Here is a 23010-nt window from a genome sequence, read left to right as displayed (position 1 = left end):
ACCGTTTGGCGCCAGGTAGCCCTTGTCATATCGCATATCGGACTTCGATAAGTTTCGATAAGCGTTCACACTGCAGACTAGCAAATCGTCGTATATATCGTCTGCAACGCGAGCGGGGGCAGGGAGGAGAGCGATCGCCGTCCTTAGCCAACGAGGATTCTGCATTTGCGAGAGAGCCAGAGACAAAACAGTACCAGGTGCGAAGCGAGCAATTGGCTTTGCAGTGCCGTGATAGACATATCCGTAATTTAGTGCCGGATAGTGAAGCTCTGGACAAGAAGCCCACACCTGGGAAGTGAAATGTTTAAGAGTCACTTCCAGGAACGCAGCGTATAAACGGTTTCCGAGAACTGGCTACCAATACAGAGCCACAAGTGCCACGGCCAGCAAGGTGTTCTTGTGTGTGTGAGAGAGCGCGTGTCGGTGTGCGCGTGTGTGAGAGCGGGAGAGAGACAGAAAGAGAGCAAAAGAGCCATAGACAGAGAGACAGAAAAAGAGAGCGAGGGAGAGAGAGAGAGACATCAAAATAGAGTCAACCTTAACTGCAGCGGCTAGGGGAATTAGGATTAGGACTGGGACCAGGACCAGGAAGATGGAGGCCCAGGTGCAGCTCGTCCTGCTCCTCATGCTGCTCGCTGGTTGCCAGGGTGGTGCCAACGCCATCTTGGACCCTGGCTGGGTGATTCCCTCCAAGGTGGAGCAGCTCATCGGCGGCGACTTTAATCTGAACTGCACGCTCAACAAGGACTACTTCAGCGGCAAGAGCGCGGATGACTGCCCCGTGGAGAAGCTGTATTTTACCGGTGGCGGCCGCGTCTACCGCGATGCCAAACACATCCGGATCCTGAACAACACCACCATCCTGTTCAGCGACACGAATGCCATGGAGCAGGAGAACGACTACCACTGCATGTGCGACGAGTACGTCATCAACAAGTCAAAGGTCTATGTGGGCACCAAGCCGCTCCTGGTGCGCGACTTCAACTGCCTGGACTATGACTTCCAGTTCATGGTGTGCAACTTCACGCAGCCGCCCAACACGGTTATCACCAAGTACAACATTAGCTACAACACCAACAACGACTGGCGGTATAGCAACACCTTGGACTGCAACTTCGACTCGGCGCCAGTGGTGACCTGCAACCTGACCGACGACAACTACAAGCGCTTCAGCGAGACTTTCTACTTCCGACTGTCCATCGCCAACGCCCTGGGCCACGAGACGCAGCCGATCACCATCAACCACTTTGAGCGCCTGGTGCCGGCGCGACCTGGCCAAAACCTGACCCTGCTCAACAGGACCGAAAGCTCTGTGTGCCTGTCGTGGGAGATGCCCCGTAGGTCAAACTACAACCGCGGCCTGGTCTGGCAGGTGCGCGTCACGCCGCAAAACTTTGAGCCCATCACCCGGCCCAGTTGGCGCAACCAGACGCTGACCATCAAGGACACGCTCTGCCTTACGGAGCTGCCCTTCGCCGGCTACAACTATACGCTGCGGGTGCGTGTGCGCGCCAACCAGAACAACACGCTCTGGAGCGAACCCATGATCTACGCGTTCGCCACCGCTCCGGCGCCGCCGCGCCGCCCGCCCCGCGTTACCTACGGCAGCTTCTACGTCTACTCGTCCGAGAAGGCCATGCGTTTCTACTGGGAGCCCCTGGAGGAGCACGAGCTCAACGGGCAGGACTTCCGATACTCCATCACCGAGTACCGCATCAACGGAACAGCCGTGTGAGTAGGGAAACTGGGATAGATACATATGTATGCCATAGCAGTGCATCAGTATATTAATGTGCGCCGAACGAGCTGCTTGGCACCTAATTAGTGGGGCATTGGCAAACCTGTCTCGAGTTTACGGAGAGATTCGCCGGAACGGCGACTTCTTGCGAATACGTAGGGCAAGCCACACAGCCATACGGCGTATTATTTGCACAAGCACACACGCCGGGAGCCCCATATCCATTGTAGGGGTTCCGCTGAAAATGTTTATTTTTAACAATTCGTCCGAAGTGCCGATATATGTACACACATGCATGCCAGTGGCTCGGCGAGGGCAGAAACACGTTCATTAATGGGAAGACGGACGGCGTTCTGGGCGAGTCCACTTCCACGGAAATCGGAGGAGGCCCTCTAGTTTCCTAGTTCAACGCGCATGGCGTGGCACACATCAAGTGCCAAGCAGATGTGGGTAGCCAAATATTTGGCATCAATGGCGAGACTGAAAGGCTTTCCAGAAGATACTCTTTATCAGAAATCAGGAACAATTAATAGGCGTACTAAAAACAACTCAGATATTTACAGTGCACACCTAAACACACATGTATGCCTCCGGCATCCAAAGACTGGAGCAGTACCAATCTTTTCGAGTTAAGAACCCGAGCCGGTACGCCAATATTAAGTACTATTTTTGCTAGCCACTTATAAATAAATAATTATAAAGTGATATCTTAGCCTTTTGCGTTTCTCTTCGCAGCATTTGCACATTAATTACTTCAAAATTATTTTATCTGCGTAGTTCTTATTGAAATATGTCGTTCTACAATTAAATCAATTTAAATGTTATACGCAATAGCATTTTGATCAGATAAAATAAATTTGTGAAAATGATCGGCCCTTATCACCAAAAAAGTTCTCTGTTTAATAGTTTATATGGTGATAAAAGCTTTAATAAAGCTTTTTTTCTGTATACAACATTATTGGATATCATTCCATTCAAACTCCCTAAAGAAATAAAGTCGATTTTTTGTGTTATCTACACATTTTTATACCATTTACTCGTAGAGTAAAAGGGTATACTAATAATTGAGCTGCAAATAATTGAATACATAACATATGTATACATATATACCGATAAAAAATATTATTTTTCTATAATTTTTTAAATGGTTTCGCTTTAGATATGGGGATTTAATAAAAGCAAACATTTCAAAGAAATAAATATTGTTAAAATGCTGTAAAAATAGTTTAAAGGTGTAAGCATTGAACATATCGCAGTTTCTGCTGCTGTCCCACAACTGATCCAAAAGAATTGATCGTATGGGTTAATGGGAATCTTGCAGTGCGAAATGCAATTCTCAGTTTCGCAAGCTATCAGAATGATAGCTTTGGGAAATTCCGTCAACAAACTGGTACATACATAGATAAGTACTCCTCTTTCCATTTCATTTAGGATTCTTATTCCGAGAACTGTAGTTCCTTACAATTAAATATTCTAAGAAAGCATGATTAAATTGATTTAAAAACATACATAAACATATGAATAATACATATGAATGTATGGGGTAGGGGGGCATCACTGAAGTTTTCACGCCGGGTGCATTAGAGCCACGATTGTGTCGCTAATGTCGAACTAAAAGTTAAGCAAGAAGAAAGGAAACCAATGATCACAAGTGATACTTTTTTTTACTGCCTGTTGTTTCGTTTTCCATTTCCATTTCTGTTTTTTTTTTTTTTTTGGGTTTTGGCACATCAATAATTATCAAGAAGAATGCTAATTTCCGAGTAAAACAATTTTAGACCGCAGTTAAACTTTTAAACTTTCGCTTTAATTATGAATCAGCATTTTATACTAGTACCGTTACTCGTAGAGTAAATGGAAACTGAGAATTGCGAAGTACTCGTAGTACTAGATTCCTTGAAAAGTAGGTAACAGGCAGAAGGACCATATAAAGTATATATATTTTTGATCAGATGTTGAGATTGAGCATCCAGAGACATAGTTTTTTGCCAAGCCCACAAACCGCCCAAAACTCTTACGCCCACACTTTTAATTTTCCTTTTCTTCCCCAACTTTTACCGATATTCCAGAAAATTTTCAAATTTCTCGTTTGCACTTTCACTAGCTGAGTAACGGGTATCTGATAGTCGGGGAACTCGACTATACCATTCTATCTTGTTTTTGGTTTAATTAAAATTTTTGAAACTCTGAGTGGGTATGTTGCATATCTATGCGCATTGATGCGGTATAGCACTTATTGAACAACTTATTATGTGGGAATGAGTTATCTGGCAGTCGAGACACTAGCCAATTAAAGTCTCGTTTAGATAAATGTACATATATGTATGTACATAACTTTACTTTTAACTAATAAGACTGCACCTAAAAGGTATTCAACTAATTTTCGTCCACTTGAATCCTTCAGGGATCCCGGACTCATCAAGGTGGAGTCCAACTCGGCAATGATCGATCACTGGAGCATGAGTGCCGTCCACCACTTCCTCATCCGCAGCAGCAACAGCCAGGGGCTTTCCGTGAACGCCACCCCGATGACGATCGGCCCTATAAGCAATCGAGACTTCAAGGTGCGCGAGCCCAGGAACATACGCAGCGTGTATCACCCGACCAACAAGAGCTACACGCTCAGCTGGGATCCGCCGAGCGATCAGCAGGAGCTGCAGAACTACACCGTGTTCTGGTGCGTGCCCAAGCCGGGTCTGCAGTCGGAGTGCGAGGGATCGATACGCTTTGCGGAGGTGGCCAGCGGTCTGCATCAGTTCACCACGGCACCGGACCAACTGCTCACCCTGCACATGGCCGTGTCGGCTAACTACCATTCGCACAACACGGGCCTGCATTGGGCGATCTGCAGCAGCGACAAGAAGGACGATCTGGCCAAGATGGAGCCCTCGATCGATGTGGCCACCAGCACCTCGCTGACGGTCAGCTGGTCGGAGCGCGTCTGTGCGGTGATCCTGGCCGGCTATAATCTGACCTACTGCCAGCGCTCGGCCGGCCGTCCGGACAATTGCACCACGGTGACCATCGACCGCTATACCAACAAGCACGTCATCCAGAACCTGGTGCCCTACACGGACTACAGCGTCAAGATGCTCATGTACTCGGATTCGCGGGTCAGCAAGTACAGCGACGAGCTGGTCAACCGCACCGGAGAGGCGGCGCCCAGTCAGCCACGCGAGCTGCAGCTAGTCCGGGTGACAAGCGCCAGCGTGGAGCTCGCCTGGAAGCCACCGCTGCTGGCAAACGGCGTGGTGCGCGCCTACGAGGGCACCTTCCGCTCGCTCCACGACAACGTCACTGAGACATTCCGCGTGAGTGCCTCCGCCGACGAGCTGGTGAACAACGAGAAGCCCATTAGTTACCGGCTGGGCAATCTTACCGCGTTTACCCAGTACGAGGTAAGCGTGCGTGCCCGGACCGTCTATCCCTCGGAGCCCAGCAACGTTATCCTCTTCAGCACGGCCATCGGAGGTGAGTGATTCCATTGGTTTTACAAATACTCAAATTTGCTTAAGAGTTGCATAATAATACGCAATGCATACTAATCCTTTTAATCCTTTTTGCAGTTCCCTCGCCACCAAAACTGTATGTGATTAACAATCCGGACCAGAGCTCACGTCTCGACTGGGAGCCGCCGAGGACGCCGGCCGGGCGCATTGATTTCTACGAGATCTCGCTACGGGACAACAACGCCAGCTGCCTGACAAGCAAAATCCTGCCGGGAAGAAACCTCTCCTATGTAATGGCCACGCCGCGCTGCACCAGCCACAATCCCTTCCAGCTGGCGGTGCGTGCCATCAACGTGGAACCGCATCCGCAGTTCGACGGAACGGATACAGCGGAAGGTGCCGTTCTGCTTAAGTCGGCTACCGGCCAGGGATGCGAGGCAAGCACAGATGCACTTGGCGAAGACGAGCGGCTGCAGTTCGAGGCCTACGCTGCCAACATGACAGCCTACCGGCTCTACAGATCCGACTGGGGAATCTACGGGTTCATCTGCACACCGGACACGCACAGCGTCAAGGCCATGTACCAAACTATCGAGGTGACGGTGGCGATCCTAGTGCTGGGCGTCATCTTTTACCTGGTGTACAAGAAGTACCGCAAGATGTCCGATATCGATCTTGTGCTGCCGCAGGGCATAATGGAGACCTGGAAGAAGCCCATGGACATGGGTGGCTTGGGCCTGGGCCTTGGACCAGACTCGTCCGTCAGCGGAGGCATCGTCTGTACCCGCGTGGACGACTCGCCGCCATACACGCCCCAGGATCTGCCGCACGACTTTAGCAGCTGCGGCAGTGAGAGCTCCAAGTTGCTGCTGCGCACAGCGTCCTCCTCTGGCGGCGGCGGCTGCGTGGATCGCGATGGATACGATGACAACCACGAGACAGGGCCCATAAGCGCAGCTGGTCCGCCCACCAGCTATCTGGCCATGCGGCACGGCCTTCTCGTCCAGAATGACAGGGAGCGGGAGAGAGAGCGTGAGCTGGAAAGGGAGCGAGAGCAGCAGCAGCAGCAGCAGCGCGACAGCGACATGGATAGGGAGCAGAGGAGCACCAACGGTTACATTAAGCCCACGCAGATGAAGAACTGGGGCGGCAATGGTCCCTCGGATAATGGTCACACGTTCCCAGTTCCTTCGACTGCAATGCCCACTCTGATGGCCCAGCCGCTATCCCAGATTCCGCTCAACGGATATGTGCCCGTTCCCATTCCACAGGCTCGGCACAACCCAGCTCCAGTTCAACCCTTTGGGTCGCCACCAGTACCCTCCGCCGCCACCGCAGCCGCTGCTGCGTCCACCTTCTTCCCACCGGCCCACCTGCTCAACATGGACAACTACGTGCAGGCCTCAGATCTGCACAAGCTGAAGCCGCTCGTCGCAGCCCCGCTGTCGCAAGCCGGAGGGTCAGCCTTTACGGGATCTTCGCCAGCAGCTTCGCCACCGGAGCGCCAGCTACCGCCGGTTGGGGCCACCAATCCAGCTGCTCCCACTCTCAAAATGGCTGACATCGGCTACACCACCATGGAGCAGTTGCAGCGCACCGGGCTGATAAAGCCCCCTCTGGCCGCCACTGTGGGATCGCCTACGCACGCCGCTGGTGGAACGCCGGGGGCCGGCAACCAGCACTCTCGCCTGCAGCCGCAGATCAATGGCTATGTGACGCCCCAGGATCTGAACGCCATGGCTCACAATCGGCACGTTCTCTAAGATACCGGAGCGCTCATAATTTATGCACGGATGTGCATCATTTTATCGTCCCCTCGCGTTCGCATCGTTCATTCAACTCATCTCCAGCCGCATACCCTTCCAACGCCATGATCTGGTCACCGGATCGCCCCAGAATCCAGAATCCAGGACGCGGAACCCAGAACATGGATCCTGAAACTTGGAACCTGGAAACTGGAAACTAGAACTACTATCGGGCAGCTGTTTATAGTAATTAGTGCAAACTCCTTGGACGAATATAATTTTTCGTTTGTAATTTATTTTGTATTCTTTGCGATGCGTGTGAGGCAGAAAGTATTTGTAACGCAATAGTATTTTTTTATATATTCGTACCTATACACGTACCCACTTAACCATCCACGCGTCGAGCAGATCGAGCTTATACTATTAATACCCTATTTACACAATACGCACATCGCTGTATTTCAACATAAAGATATTTTGAATAAGGTTTTAAATCGCCTTTTTTATTTCGCCTTTATCGATAAGTTGCTTATATATATGTGCCTGAGTATCCCATGCTAGAGAATCCATATATGCTGCCGTTTGGTTCTCCCGATTACGCTCAGTCGCACAGATCGCTTTCGAGCGGTCGGATCCCGCAAGCAGGAGGTAGGCCTGGCTCCACATTGAGCTCCAACACGAAGTACAGATCGTAAAGTCTCGCGGGCTTATCAGCATGCATTCCGGAGAAGCGTTGAGCCGTAAGCCCCTGCGGGGTTCGCACTCAACTCAATTGCTGCCTTGCTCTCGAGTGGATGATTGTAATACATAGTTCCGTAACCAGGCTTCTCCCAATTTTTACTTCCAGCGCCTAGATACGGATCGTGGCCGTGCATTAGAAACTGACAGATAAAGGAGCATCTATGGGCTCGAGGACGTGGATGAGCCACCTTGTTTCGCTGACGTTGCTGGCAACGCTCATGGCCCGGGTCCTGGCGAATAATGAGATTAACTGCGAGATTCAGTCTCTCAATGGATCCAGCTGGCGTTCCGGCACCGAAGGCGTGGTGTCATGCAAGTGTGAAGGCGTGCAAGGCCAGAAGATTACTGTACGGAGGCAGCGCACACTAGAATCGACGGACTCGTACAACGGCACCGTGATACACAGGGATGCGAATCCCGACAACGAATGGGAGCGAAGGTATGAGTGCCTTCTGGATGGCATGAGCCAGGTCCATGTGTGCGTCCGAGTGTACGCCATGCTGAATGTGACGGATTTTCTGTGCCGCAACGTCGTCTATCACTTGATGTGCACCTTCAGCCGAGTAGAGAACGCTAACTTCGAGAAAAGAACCCACTACCAGCTGGCGATGGGCATGGCCAGGCCAGTCGACTGCAGGAAGTCGGAGGACGAACGCAACAGGCGCAAAATGGAGTGTGCCGTGCCCATCGATCCAAACAGCCTTGTACCGGAGTGGAGGGTATTCCGGCTGATGATGAGGGATGATTTGGGCAACCAAACCCAGGAGTTCAGGCGGACAGAACTCGAAATGAGGCTGCTGAAGTGGTCGAAGCAAAACTACACAATGATACAAACGCCCAACAAGACATGCCTGACGTGGAACGGACCAATCATTTACCCGAATCAAACCATTGAACTGAACGTGGCGTTCCGTCACTCCAGGCTGCCCAGCTTGTCGAGGAATTTCACCGTGCTGCTGGAGCGTGATGTCGGTGTTTTAGACCAGGTCTGCTTTGGAAACCCACCGGAGGGCAACCAGTTGTTCTACGTAAGCTTAAGACGACGTCTCCGGGGTTCGCCCTGGTCGGAAACATACCCAGAGTTCGGACTGACCACGAATGCATCCCTGCCCCTCCGGCCGCCGAAGTTCCTGGTCAATGGCTTCTCCCACGACCGCACCAAAAGAGAGCTTAAGGTCTACTGGAAGCCGCTCAACGAGCTGGAGTTCAATGGAGCTGAGCAGACATACGTGGCGAGCACCAGGGACGGGTAAGCCCTTTAAGAGCTCGCATATTTATTTGTATTTTCCAAAGACATAAGCTTTTAAAATCGGGAATCATTTTGGAATACTTGACATTAAAACATAAACATTAATTTACTTATGCTTTTACATACAACGAGAGCCTCCAAGTAACTCGACTATCAGATACCCATTACCTCGCAGTCAGCAAAACAAACGTTGCGGTTACATAATGCTCATAGCCTTTTAATGAATGGTTCGATTCACAGAACTTTGGGCATTTTGATAATCGAGTTATATAGTTATGGTTAAACTACACTATAATCGAGTTATATAGTGTAGTTTAACCATAACTATAATCGAGTTATATAGTGTAGTTTAACCATAACTATATAACTCGATTATCAAAATGCCCAAAGTTCTGCGAATTTATTAATAAATAAATTATGATAAATACTGTTAGTAAGGCACAATAAGCGTTTCTGGCAAAGTGGCAATTTGATTGTCAACAGTAAAGAGTAAAATGAGATTAAACCGATCCCCGCAATTTTCAGAACCAAAGTGTCCACCACCAAGGACAGGATGTACGCGGTTTTCACGGACTGGAATGACACACATCCGGCCACGGTATCTGTGTGGAGCAGCAACGTCGTGGGTCGATCGCTGGAGAGCAACCAGCTAGAGGTGCCCAGCCTGAGTGCGATCCGGCATCGGCGGGTTTACTTAGAGAGCTACAACAAGACGACCTTTATACTCAGCTGGCAAGGGCCAGAGGATCTTAGAAATTTCACCGGTTACATAATCTATTGGTGCACGCTCTCCAGCAAAGTGCACGATGCCTGCGACGAGAATTCCTCCATTGAAACGACCTTCGCCAGCGAGCCGACGTTCAATTTCTCCGGAATGCAGGGCGTGATCCGGATGGCCGTGGCGGCGAACTACAGTGACGGCCTGACCGCAGGGATGCGGTGGTGGTCGGGTGACAACGAGGTGCCCGAGAAGCCACACATCATGCGGTACGTGCAGGGCATCGTCGCTTTGTTGGTGCTTGGGGCAATCGTCGTGACCTTCCAGAAGATGCGCAAAATGGCGGACATTCGGGTTGAACTGCCGGATATTGATAAAGAACCCACGGAAATTTCACTTGGCAGTGAAAGCTTGTTTTATCCGGCCAACGTTTCGCCGGAGAAGTTCTACGGCGCAGTGAGTAGAAGCGTGAGATTTGCAGCAGAGGAGCCCACGGTAAGACCGGACCTCCTCCTAGACGAGCAGGAGATGCCCAAACAGCCACCCATGCCCCAGGCCTTTCAGTACGAAACCGATCAGTACGTGACCATGGGTGCAATAAGCGCACCCTGCGTTGATGGGTACATCAAGCCGCCACCCGTGCGCTGAAATCTGGGGGATCTCTCCCCGCTCTTGTTGTAGTTCGCCTGTAAATAGTCGAAAGAAGCGGAGCCATTAGTAACTACCCCACCCAGCACTGAAGCCCGCTGACCAGAAGCATCCTCATTAATTAGTTAGTATTACAACTGTAGGGTTTGCCACCCATCTGCAATGCTGCGAAGGATTTATTTATGTACATACCCATGCATGCGACCAGCATCACTATATAGACCTGCGCCCTATGAGTTACAAGCTCACTCTGCTCCAGCTAAACACTATTTCGTATATTTAATAAAAAAATTCTTGTACAGACCAAAGAGAATTACAAATAACCAAAGAATACATATATTTATGTACATGTACGTGAGGAGTATCCTGCGAACCCAGCCCGGTTTGGTGTGCTCCGATCGTTTAGCGATTGGACGTGGCCGCCTTGCCGCCGTGCCACTTGTAGGAGCCGGAGTACTTGAAGTTGTTCTCCTCGCACATGCGGTCCGCTTCCTTGGGACCGCGCGAACCGTACTGGTAGGTGATTGGACGGACGCGCTCCCGCTCGATCTGATGCAGAATGGGCGTGAAAATGCGCCACGCCTCGCGCAGCTCGTCCGAGCGGACAAAGTGCATCTGGGAGCCGCAGAAGACGTCGAGGATGAGCCGCTCGTAGGCGTCCGGCAGGTAGGAGTCCTTGTAGCGGTGCTCGTAGGTGAGGTCCAGCTCCGTCTCCTCGATGTCAAAGGTGATCCCGGGGCTCTTGGTCATCATCTTGAAGTACAGGGCCTCGCCTGGTTGAACGCGGATGACGAGCTCATTGCGCTTCGTGCTGCCCTCGAAGATGTCGCCGGGCACGTCCTGGTACTGGATGCGCACCTCCGCCTTGCGCTCGTTCAGCGCCTTGCCGCAGCGCAGGATAAAGGGCACGCCCTGCCAGCGCTCGTTGTTGATCTTGAGCACGCCGAGGGCGTAAGTGGGCGTGTTCGAATCGTTGCTAACAGTGGGGTCCTCCACGTAGCCCATGCGCGCATCATCGGTGGTGCCCTGCGGATTGGCCAGGTACTGGCCCAGCACCATGTCCTTCAGCGTCAGGGTCTCAATGCTCTTCAGCACCTTGACCTTCTCGTCACGGATGTCATCCGGGTGGCAGCTCACCGGCTTCTCCATGGCCACCAGCGACAGGATCTGCAGCAGATGGTTCTGCATCACGTCGCGGATGATGCCAAACTCGTCAAAGTAGCCGCCACGTCCCTGCGTGCCGAAGGGCTCCTTGAACGTGATCAGCACGGAGGCGATGTTCTCGCGGTTCCACGTCGAACTGAGGATCTTGTTTGCGAAGCGTATGGTCATCAGGTTCTGCACCATCTCCTTGCCCAGGTAGTGATCGATGCGGTACAGCTGATCCTCGTGGAACAGACCGGCTAGGTGGTCGCTCAGCGCCTGCGAGGAGGCGTCATCCCGTCCAAAGGGCTTCTCGATGATCACGCGGTTCCAGCCGCTGTAAGGGAATGGGGTATAGGTGTACATAAATATCTGGTTTCAAATTTAATGCATCTTGATCATGAGCATGATCTTATACTCACCAGACCGACATGCAGATCTGCTTGATGTTGACTGTCACCTCCTCAAAGACGCTGGGCGGCAGGGCCAGGTAGAAGATGCGGTTGGCCTTGTTCTTGTTCTCCATCAGCTCCAGCTGCTGGTTGAGTAGCTCGAAGCCAGTGCGTCCGTCGTATCTGCCGGATACGTACTCGTTGAGGGCCCAGAACTCCTCGTACTTCTTCTGCTCGTGCAACTGGACCTGTGATGCAATGAGATGGGTTAATTCGATGGAGATCGCCCACGGCCAAATCCCGGACATACCTTCATGTACGGCAGGCACTGGTCCTTGAGGCTGTCGACCGTCAGCTTGGAGCGGGCATAGCCGCAGAACTTGGTCGGCTTGGGCAGCAGGTCATCGCGGTAGAGCCACCAGAGCGTTGGGTAGATCTTCTTCTTGGCCAGATCGCCCGACGCCCCAAAGATTACGAACGTGTGCGGGATCTTGCCGTCGAAGTGGGTGCCCTCGCAGACCATGGTCGGCGACTTGAGCGACTTTATGATGAGATCCAGGGCGGTGTGATCTGCGGACACAAATGAAAAAAAAATATTTTAGGCCTTGCCTTTGAATTTCACTGAAATCTAAATTTCTGTTGTTTTTCTACTGACTACCTTTTTTAACTGTCAAAACTTCATCAAAGTGATTTGAATTCTAGAAAAACGTAGCTTGGGAACAGCTCCAAAGCTTTATGCCTTAATTGAATGCTTTGTTTTACCGGTAAAATATAATGGAGGAATGGTATAGGAGTTCTTTACTTTTTAGCTGTAGAGTGAGAGAAAATTTCCATCAGATATATACATTTATACTGGGATTTTCAGTAACCGTGCCCTTGGAATTCGTTTAGTTTTCATAGATTACGGATGTGGTTGGTCCGGATGAGCTGCGTGAGGACTCACCGAGGGCCTGGAGGCAACTGACCACCCGTGGCCGATTGCAGACTATTTAACGGTCTATTCAATGTCAAGGAAAGGGAGAGCGATAAGCACTCGATAAGAACGGGATCCGTTGTCTAATCAACTCCGATTCAATCCCGATCTCGATGCCGATTGCGATGACTGGCCAAAGAATCCGCCAGAGGTCACCCTCTGCGGTGGGCGCTGATGGGTGGCCGGATAGCTGTGAGCCAGGCAAGGCCAGGTGGAGCAGATCGGGCAGATGGGGCAGGTGCGGAAGCTTGGCCAGGTGGAACAGCTGTAACAGCTGGAGCAGGTGCACGCGCGTATCTTCCGATGCGGTTGCACAAAACGAATAAATCGCCGCCCTGCGGTTGACTTTAACAAGGTGTAAGCGATGAACCCGGCAGCGACGTCGACGGCGATGCAAACGTGGGCACAAAGTGCAAGCCAAGTGCAAGCCAAGTGCTCTGGGCGTACATACATCACTATTCCCATGTATCCAAACGTCAGTATGGGCCGGCAGTCTCAGTCGATCGCGTGGCGGGAATATGATCGGTCGGATGATCAGATGATGGCCATGATGGCATCACTTCCCCCAGTCGGAGAAATCTCTGCGATCTTAGATATAAAGTAAACCTCTAGGGTATCTCTAGCAGATAGTTGGTATCTATATAAAAATATGGTATATAATATAATATTTTATATCATTTTTATGTAAACGTTTTTCTAAACTTTATAAAAGTTTTTCTTAAAAATCTTGTGGCCTGAACAGAGCATTCTGAATATGCACATACGAGTATGTAATGTATCTTCCAGGTCACAGTTAGGCATTATTTGGAAAAGGTTAAAAAGAGGTTGTGAGCCACTAATGGAGGCACTATCGAGGTGTCATGAAATAGATTTCGATAATATGTGCTTCTGGAAACATCATGGGCACTACGTTCGTTCTTGAGAATCATTGTGAGTCGTTTAAAAGTCAGACGAAGTGGATGGGTCTTGGTGAATCACGTGATTAAACGGCGGGTACCTGGGCTCACCGAAGATGTGAGTTGAGCTGGAATTTAACCATAATTCCGAGGCGGATCTGTGCGAGTCCCGGGAATGCATACTTTTCGGCGGTCAAAGCTTCGGAAGATCAGAATGCCAAGCAGTTGAATGGAACTCGTGGATGGATGGTGACTAAGAGGCTGACAAGCTCCTTCGAATGCCGAAATCGTGAGTCACAAGCCGACAGTGGTACTTGCCTAGCTCGAACTTATTTGACTTCAACCTCCTTTTGAGCTTGCTGTAGGTTTAATTTTTCATTTGTTTTGCCTTGCTTGCTCAATGTCTCCGCATTATTTAATAATTTGCTTGACCCAGTATGGTTTGACTTATCGAAGCCCGACTGTAAACTCGGCCGCATCGCATTTGACATTGACACAGACGAAGCGAAGGCATTGGGGCAAGGAGAATGGAGAACGGAGAATGGAGAATGGAGAGAAGGCAAATGGAGATGGCGAGTGGGAGAAAGAGGACAGAGGGGAGCAAGGTAACGCGTTTGAATATTATTATCGCCCAGCGGGCTTGCACTTGTTGTCCCTCGTTGTTTTTCTTTTTGGAAAGGCTTCTGGTGTAAAACGCAGGTGGGCAGCTAATTAACCGTGCGTAGAATGTACACATGCATGCGTTTCAATGTCATTGCCACAGAGTGGAGAACGGAGATTGGGGAGTGGAGAGATCGCGCTGCCGGTAAAGGTTATTGGTATTGCCGGGTTCTAATCTTGGAGCACGAAGCGAGTGTTTGTTTAACTGGCCGCTCGGATCCAAGCGTGTTCGATGGCCAAGAGCGGCCACACGTCATCGGTTGGGTGGATGAGTACTTGGGGGAGTAGTAAGCGTGGGAGGGTGAGAGTAAGAGTGACAGCTGGAGAGTGGAAGAGAGCGGCGTGGAAGCGGTGCGGTGTGGCCTCTACTGTGATAAGAAGACAGTCGGCCGAGTCCGCGTCCTCTGCTTTTTGTAGGTGACCCCCAGTGCCAGGCGAAGAGCACATTTGAAGGGCGCACTCGCACTGGCACTCGCAATCGGATTCCGATTGGAAAGCCAGTCCACCTGGCGCGACAGTGATCGCGGCAAGTACGCGCCCGAAAATCGAATTGGTAACAGTTTTTGGTGCGGAATCCAATTCGATACAAATTGCCCGCCCGAAGCTGCGATACTAACCTTCCTTTTGCGTTGCCATCTTGACCCGTATGTGAATGGATCTCCTTGTCCAAAAGCAAAAGTGTGACAACTTTATTAAGGGCTTTCGATTCGGTTTTCCAATTCGATTTCGGATTTCAGATTTCACCAGTCGTTGAGTTTCGGCAAACTCTGCGGCTCTAACAATGTAATTACAAAGAGTTACGGCACTTGGATCGTACGCAGGTCGTCGGATTTACTATTCACTAACTAGCAGCGCAATCGTAAAACAAAGCGAGTGTGGAGTCGCGGAGCCTCGGTGGAAGCGGTGGAAGCGGTAGTAATGGAGCTAAGCACGATCATTCCCTGACTGACTGAAGCACAGCGCAAACCGCCGCAGCAAACAATTGCCCAAGCAGCAAGCACTGCCAATGGCAACAACACAAGCACCAACACCAGCAGCAACAACAACAGCTGAAGCAACCGACGCTTTGTAACCCCGACTGCGCTGCTGATCGCAGCCAGGAGCGGATTCAATGCGCGCGGGGGCCAAATCGATCTGGACTTGCATATGTACATATGCAGACCTTTTAAACTAAACTAAACTAATTCATCACTCACAATGGAAGAGGCTTGTAGAAACAGCATAAAATTCTCTGATTTATGATTTTAATTTATTGATAAACACACAAAATAATAATATAATAATGCTTTACAATATCATAGTACAACATGGAAATAAAATGGTTTAATCTGAAAAAAAAAGATGGGCCAAAACCAGAATGTTTACATTATAAAATACAAAAATTTGGATCGTTGATGTGTTAGATGATGCAATTATGCCAGAATTATGATTTTTCAATAGGCCCATTACTAAACACCCTATACAATTTCTAATCCTACCTAGATGCACGACAAATTTGGTCAGTGAAAATTAGCAAACGTCAACAGAAACCCACCTCAATTGGCGTGCGATTTTATTCCAATGCTTAGTGAACACAATCCAAGTAGTTAACTCCCTTGGTATTTATTTAGTATTGTAAGTTAGCGCCCACTGCGAGCCTAGAATGCACAACCCGGGCCTCCGCCCGGTGGTCGGATGCCGAGCAGAGCTAAGGGAATGGCTGGCGGTCGGATCAGCCCTGTCTGAACAATTGTTAAAACTATGCAAGATTAAAAACGAGGCCCCTGCCCGCGAAGGCCCAGCCCGATCCGCCCCTGATCGGCTCTCTGGCGTGCATGCTCATTCACACAAGCACGATGCGAGTTTTCAGTTTATATGAATCGAATCCGAGTCCGAATCGGACTCCGACTCGGAGTCGGGCGAAGAGAGCGGGAGAACGGGTCGGAGTCAAATGGTCGGCCGCCGTTGCCAGCTGGGGAAAGCGAGAGCCTGTGATAAGACCCCCAGTCGACGGGCAGAACATTAAGGCGGCTCTACGGCTGGAACTACAAGGAATACGGACACGTACGGATACTACTACAATATACGAAGGGATTTGGGGCCGCCGTGTTGTGTGTTGATTGTGTGTTAATTACAAATACATGAACCAGGTTGCTTGCAGGTGTGGCGTGGATTACGAATCAGGTGTTTGGATGTGGATACCAGTGTGGATGTGCACGCATGCATTTTGTGTGAGGGTGGTGTGTGTATGTGTGCTGGTTGTTGGATGTGCTTTCGCTGCAGCGATGGCCCCTCTCTATTTACAATAGTCTTATATGCTAGGCTCCCAATCCGGGACCCGGGATCCGCGCGCCCTGCGTCCATTGCCCAACGTCTGCTCTGCGATCCCAGCACCTAGGGGACGAGATCAACTGACTCGGCTGGAGCGCAGGGAGGCTACGGGATTCTGATGCTGGTGTTGGTGCTGGAGATGGACACGAGCTGCTGGCAGACGTCGGTCGTCAGTAGAAGAGCACTGAGTGCAGGATTACCCGGTTGCGGCGCTCCTCGAACTCCTGGATCATTTCATCGATGTCATTGTCCAGGTCTGTGGACTTGGCCATCTGCAAAGGCACAAGAATCGTTGGGCGAATGAAGGGAGTTGTCGGCAGATGATCGTACCAAGTTGATCATGTCTGTGATGAGAAAGGCACCCATAAGCGCATCCTCTGCGTTGTCCACCACATCTACGTTGAGAACGTGCACGGGTCGGTTGTCCACGGACTCCATAGACTCCATGTGCAGCACCACCAGGTCGTAGACGCGCTCCTCCACGGTAACGATGATGTCAAACTGCTCTTTCGTCTCCTGGAAGCGTTCCGGGCACTTCTTGATGCGCCTATTGCGGTCGAGCATGTGCAGCAGGCCGTTCTGTGTGTAGCTGTGTGCGAAAGAGCAGGAATAAGCCAGCGGTAGGCGGCCGTGCCGGCGTGCCGGACAACTCACAACTCCTTGTCCTTGGCCTCCAGGTCGCGGTAGATGTCCTCGTAGCTGGTGCCGAACTCGTAAACATTCGGCTTGTCGAACGCCATGCCCGGCAGCTTGACGCGCTCGCCGGTGCCGTAGGAGCGCACGTTGAAGCCCTTCTTGGCCAGGAAGTTGTGCGCCTCCATCGAGCGGTTCATGTTCGAGGAGCAGACCACGGCGACGGCGATCTTGCTGGGATCAGTCATGTCTCTTTATCTTTGGCAGTGCGTTGCAATCGAAGTAGGCGAAAAATATGTTCACCAATCTGGAGATGGGATGACAAGGCTACGAATGCAAATATCGATGAATCGATATTTTTTCTAATACCATTTTGACGTATTATTAAAAAAAAAATTACAAAAAATAACAAATGTAGCAGGGCTTAAATGGACACTTTGATTGCAAAATATTTCTTACAATATAAACAACAAATAGAAATTAATGCTCCCAGACTTTTGACAATCTTATGGCCACAACAATACATAAAGATTGTAACTTGATACTTAAAATGTTATTCTTACTTCATTAAAAAAGTTCAAACAAACAGCTGCCATGTCTTAAATAATATTCCTAATCCTGCAACTTGCACCTAATTAAATATCTCATATAAGCCTAAGCATAAGAAAAAGTCTCACTCTTGTTTACATCAATTTTATATCAAATAATTTAAATTTAATAGGCGTTGGAACTAATCATCTTTTTGAAATTCAAAACATCTTTCTGGAGTCTAGCTTTTCGTTACTATCGAGCCTTTGAGATAGATGTATCGATTCTTGCCAATTTGCCACTTGTTCAACACTGGCGATTAGTTCGACGCAGTCTGGCAGCGTTGGCGGTCAATTCTTATTTTTGAATTCAACTGAAGTGAATTTGGATACGAAAAACACCAAAATTTAGTTAAACTAACTATAAGTGAATTTTGCAACTAAAACGAGAATTTAAATTGAAATTGGCCTGCCACAGCCAATGGAGAATTTGGCTGTGTCAAGCGCATAGGCAACCGCAGCAGTAACCGACAACAACCTTTCAGTTTGGAGCTCGTGGAATGCGGCTGAACAAGTTGGAGCCGTTGCCTCCATTCTTTACCTGAGTGTGGAGTGAGGCAGGAGCACTAGAAGCACCATCACCACCAGCGGCACCACAACCACCAGCAGCAGCAGCCGCCGCATCGCGTGTGTGAGCAGGTTTGCGGCACAGTGGGTCGCAGTGCGTTTAAACTGGCGACATTATCAACAAAACAACCGTTTCTTTCCTTTCCAAATAGTTGGCAGATTAGAGAGATTGAAAATTTCTTAGGAATTGTTTTGAAGTATAGACACTTTTCATATAAGCACATTTTTTTGGTATAAAAATCCGATTTGGTATAAAAATTTTCGCCTTGAAGCTACACTAACTCTTGCTTATTCATTTTGTATTAATTCTGGGTGTCTTTGGGCAAAAAAAACCTTTTAAAACAAAGAAATTATATTTAAATTTATATTATATCTTAACAAAGGGAGACAACATACTTCATATACGTTTACGAGAGTAGAAGAAAGATCCATTCATTTAAATATTTTACACTTTAAAAAAAATCCCCATTTCGACCCCATAATTGGCTCCACTGTGCGAAGCGGCGTTTCGAGCTGGAATTGATATTGGAATTGGCTCGTTCCACTGCTCACCTGTCCGTGTGAGCAGCGTGTGCATGAGTGGGTGAGGTGAGAGGGAGAGACAGAGACACAGAGAGAGAGGGAGAGGACCTAACTGGTTGGGCGAATGCTGCCGGCATAACCGAAGTTCCTGAGATCCGATATTAGTCGTACTTTGTCACTCGATCGGTCACCGCGTCGTCGAAGTCGTCGTCGTTGTCCACTTGCCGCCAAATCGGTTTGCCTGCTGGTGGTGCTTGGGTATTGGACATCGCGTCCGGTGCGGATGAGGAAGGGGAGCAGGCGGCTGAGGAAGCAGCTCCCGCGGCATTTGCGATCGCGCTCCATCGATCCGCCAATTAAAGAGTGGAATCTGGCGCTTTCTTCGCTGGAAGACGATCATGTAAAGGTCACAGGTCAAGAACGGAAACTGTAGTACCAAAAAAGAAGAACTCGGAGGTAAACCCGTTTTACAACCTGCCAATTGCAATTTGTCTTCGGTTCTTTTTTTAGTTTCGTTTTCTTAAACCAGGCGTTTTCAATATTTTTAAACCGCACACACAAGTCAAGAAATATTTCATTAAGTGCAAGGCAAAATTCATTGTTGGTTCTTAATGAGATAACCTAGGTATTTAATTACAGTCACTGTTACACTCCTTGGGCCAAAACGGGTCTTTTAATCAGTTTCATTCATTTAAAAATAGTTTTAAATACCTTAAAGAAGTCGTCCCCGGTGTGATGACACCTTTAAGTGCATTTTCTCGGGGCTGTGGAAAACTGTTTGCTCAGCTCAAAAAGCTTTTCCTAGTAATAACCAGATTTCCGAAGAATCAACCATGAACCATGGGAACCTAACTTTCAGATCGCGTACCTTGAAACACAAAATAGAACATATATCTTTAAGGAATAAATAAATAAATAAAGATACATACAATTGTACATACAATGAAGCTCGATATCGTTACTTTACCATACATAAATACATACCTTTAAATGTTGTAGTCGGGGGGAAGTAGCACTTTCTTATGAAGTTAGAATCACCCTTCCTTAAAATAAACAAACCGATTGAATAAGATCTATCATCATTAAGTTTATTCAAGCGCTAGAAACTGTAATAAGAAAAAGTATCGCAAAACGCACTTGTTTGAGAGTATCTTTCAATGCTGAAACAGTTTCCCTAGGAATAAGATTCTTTTTCTATCACATTTACATCTCATTTAACAGTTCTTCCATGTGCATGCAAATTGTATGTAAATTGCTAAAAAACGCAAATAAGATTAAGTACTTTCAGACTCAAGTTTTCTTTCTCTTAGCCTCGCTTGCTTTTGCTTTTATTCCCGCCATTAGTCGCTGGTGAAAAGTTCTTCGCCATCCGCTAATTGCACAATTCATGCGATGCACAATTTCCACATAATCCACATATGTATATACATAGAATTATATATATAAATTATGGGAAAGTTTTGCGCATGCGCAGCCACTGGCGAACTGAAAGTTTTTTTTTTTCTGCAGACGCATACCGTTGCAGTTTGCAGTTTCCCGTCTTTTGTTGGCCAGAAAGCTTCCTTGAATTTTTCATCCTCCTTGGCTTGGGCTTTCCACTTTCTAAATCTTTATACTAACTACTAATAATAACTAACATACATAAAACAAAATAACAACATATGTAACCAAGTGGAAACATTAGCCATCGATCCTTTGCTGGACATGCCAATAAATTTTTGCTTATTACATATGTATGTATGTACATACATACATATGTACATCTTACATTACATGTACATTATTAACGAGATGTTCTTTAAAGTGACTGGAATACAACTAATGCCACCAATGCACTTCGCAGGTCGACTAGTCCTGCTGTAGCATCAGCAACTGATCCGTGGCGTCTAGTTCAGCATGTGATCGGAGTGGAGGACCAAGCCGCCGGAAATGCTGAAGCACGCCTCGACGACGAGCAGTACCGCTGCGACCAGCGCCACCAGCGCTGCAGTGGCGATCAACCCGCTGTCCACGCTACTGGTCAATAGCTGCAACAGTAACACCAACACCAACAGCAACAGCAACACGAACAGCAACCCGAACAGCAACAGCAGCAGCAACAACCACACTGGAGGCAGCGGCAGTGGCCACAACACACCCCCAGCGTTGGAAGCGGAAGCAGGCATCGGAATTGGAATTGCAACCACCGCGACCGCCGCGACCACAGCAGGCACGGTCGGCACCACCACCAATGGCAACGGTGGCTCACCGACCCCAGCAGCAGCTGCCGTGGCTAGTACCGCGCGCAACATCCATCTGCGACCGCCGCAGCCGCTCAATATATCCGCCCTGAATGCATCCATTTCAAGCACGCTGCTCAACGAGGCCACAGGTGGCATTGGCGGAGGAGTAGCAGGAGTTGCAGGTGGTGGACGTAGTTGCGCGGGTAACGCCAACTCCACGCTGCTGAATATTGCCACGCCCAGTACGCCGATGAAACCGCTCACCCCACTCACGCAGTTGACCCCCAACGGGCACTTTCTGGGCAACGGAAGTGTCCACCATCACACCTACACCAACCAACACATCCTGGCCAGCCACCAGCAGCAGCAACAACAGCAACAACAGCAGCAACATCATCACCATCAGCAGCAGCAGCACCAAATGCAAACAAACCATGCGCAGGCGCAAACTCAGACACACAATCTCAGCCAGTTGCCGCACAACAATAGAAACTACAGTCACCTGAGCGCGAATCCCGTGCGCCACAAGCTGCCCAAGTCGGGTCCTTCGCCCCGCGAGGCTCTTACCAGCCTGGGTCTGCTCTGCCTGAGTAAGTTGGTAGGTTGGAGAGGGGAATGCGTCTAGTAACGCTTGTTTTTTCTGCAGTTTCTCTGCTCCTGGCGCTGCTCTCGCTGATCTTCCTCCTGAGAATATCGCCGAATGGACGCGAGGACGCCGTGGGTCGGGGCGCTGGCGGTGAGGACTTCATTGTGGTCTACGACGTCACCCTGGCCCTGGGCGCCCTATCCCTGTCGCTGAACCTGTGCTGCCTACTGGTTTGCGCCATCCAGTTCCTGTTCGCCGTTAAGCTGCGCGAGCCGGCCTTCGAGGGTCGCGATAACCAGTACCTGGTCAAGTCCAGTGCCAGCCGAACGTGCGCCGTCAGCGGCTTCTTCATCTCCATACCGGTCTTCCTGACCGGCCTGATCCTGTACACCTTTAGCCACTTCCACTCGACGCCGGCGATCGTGACCAGCCTGCTGATTGGCGTGGGCATAGTCTTTTGCGGCGGCGCCATGGTGCACAACGTGTTCGTGTGGCAGCGCGAGAAAACCATCAGCTACCGTGGAGCTCCGCTATCCCACAACTTGTCGGTGATCTCGGCTGGCCAGGTGCCGGTGACGCTGCCAGTGCCAATGCAACTGCCACCAGGTCCGTTTCACACGTACCAGGCCGCTCATCAGGGGCACCAGGGTCACCTGGTGCCGCCCTCCGTGACGGCGGTCTCGCCCAACCACTCTCACGGCAGCTTCAACCCACTGCTCCTTGGTGGAGGCGGCGGTGGCGGCTGCTGCGGAGGTGGAGGCGGACCAGTGGGTGCCGTTAACTCATCCTTTCTGATGCGTCCATCCACTGCCACACCCCCGACGCCCACGCCCAGGACACTGGCGAATAGCAGCTGCCTAACAGCTGGTTGCGAGGCTAGCGGATCGGTCAGCCCCGGGATTCCGCCAACGTTGGACATGAGCAACATCACCGTCCTGCTGCACGAGCTCTCCACGCTCGTCTAGATCCGCCAGATCTGCGAAGTGGAACGCACAGACTTATGACAGACGATACCCACCGCCCGCACGCATCTTGCCGCATCCTAGCTATTAGAACGCCCCTTGTAAATATCTGTACATATGCCTCCGAACGAATACATCTGTGTAAGCAAAAGCGATTCCGAACTGCATTGCCATTGTAATTAAATGTAGTAACCAGTTTGGTGCTTCTCCATTTCCGCTTCTCGGAACTTTGGATCCGAAAGAATTGATCGGAGCTCAACATAATAATA

At 49.7% G+C, this 23010-nt stretch overlaps 5 protein-coding genes across 7 annotated transcripts; 3 read left to right on the top strand and 2 right to left on the bottom strand.

Annotated features, from left to right (window-relative positions):
- The first annotated feature begins 60 nt into the window (after positions 1-60).
- Positions 61-7426, top strand: LOC6550496 (cytokine receptor). Its single transcript, XM_001977775.3, has 3 exons — positions 61-1731; positions 4143-5209; positions 5305-7426. The coding sequence occupies exons 1-3, from the start codon at positions 593-595 to the stop codon at positions 6948-6950; spliced, it is 3852 nt and encodes a 1283-aa protein (XP_001977811.1). The 5' UTR covers positions 61-592; the 3' UTR covers positions 6951-7426.
- A 103-nt stretch (positions 7427-7529) lies between these two features.
- On the top strand, positions 7530-10611 carry LOC6550495 (cytokine receptor). The gene is made up of 3 exons (XM_001977774.3): positions 7530-7580; positions 7780-8922; positions 9448-10611. Exons 2-3 carry the CDS (start codon positions 7835-7837, stop codon positions 10286-10288), a joined length of 1929 nt encoding a protein of 642 aa, XP_001977810.1. The 5' UTR covers positions 7530-7580; positions 7780-7834; the 3' UTR covers positions 10289-10611.
- On the bottom strand, positions 10543-15422 carry LOC6550494 (glucose-6-phosphate 1-dehydrogenase). Of its 2 annotated transcripts, none has more exons than XM_001977773.3 (4): positions 14970-15422; positions 12134-12393; positions 11854-12071; positions 10543-11768 (listed from the first exon to the last, which is right to left on the bottom strand). In XM_001977773.3, the coding sequence occupies exons 1-4, from the start codon at positions 14986-14988 to the stop codon at positions 10691-10693; spliced, it is 1575 nt and encodes a 524-aa protein (XP_001977809.1). In that variant the 5' UTR covers positions 14989-15422; the 3' UTR covers positions 10543-10690. The 2 variants fall into 2 exon arrangements, with proteins under 2 accessions (XP_001977809.1, XP_015011151.1); XM_015155665.2 differs by lacking the exon at positions 14970-15422 and adding an exon at positions 12767-13120.
- Positions 15423-15647: 225 nt separating this feature from the next.
- LOC6550423 (RNA polymerase II subunit A C-terminal domain phosphatase SSU72) lies at positions 15648-17652 on the bottom strand. Its single transcript, XM_001977772.3, has 3 exons — positions 17317-17652; positions 16993-17251; positions 15648-16934 (listed from the first exon to the last, which is right to left on the bottom strand). The coding sequence occupies exons 1-3, from the start codon at positions 17541-17543 to the stop codon at positions 16833-16835; spliced, it is 588 nt and encodes a 195-aa protein (XP_001977808.1). The 5' UTR covers positions 17544-17652; the 3' UTR covers positions 15648-16832.
- Positions 17653-18496: 844 nt separating this feature from the next.
- On the top strand, positions 18497-22979 carry LOC6550422. 2 transcript variants are annotated; one of them, XM_026982471.1, is made up of 3 exons: positions 18497-18521; positions 20815-21783; positions 21840-22979. In XM_026982471.1, exons 2-3 carry the CDS (start codon positions 20901-20903, stop codon positions 22742-22744), a joined length of 1788 nt encoding a protein of 595 aa, XP_026838272.1. In that variant the 5' UTR covers positions 18497-18521; positions 20815-20900; the 3' UTR covers positions 22745-22979. The 2 variants fall into 2 exon arrangements, with proteins under 2 accessions (XP_026838272.1, XP_001977807.1); XM_001977771.3 differs by lacking the exon at positions 18497-18521 and adding an exon at positions 19058-19427.
- Positions 22980-23010: the final 31 nt, after the last annotated feature.

Source organism: Drosophila erecta, unplaced genomic scaffold (assembly GCF_003286155.1).
Source record: "Drosophila erecta strain 14021-0224.00,06,07 unplaced genomic scaffold, DereRS2 tig00000126-arrow-pilon, whole genome shotgun sequence".
NCBI lineage: Eukaryota > Metazoa > Arthropoda > Insecta > Diptera > Drosophilidae > Drosophila > Drosophila erecta.
This window is presented reverse-complemented; position numbering and strand designations above follow the sequence as displayed.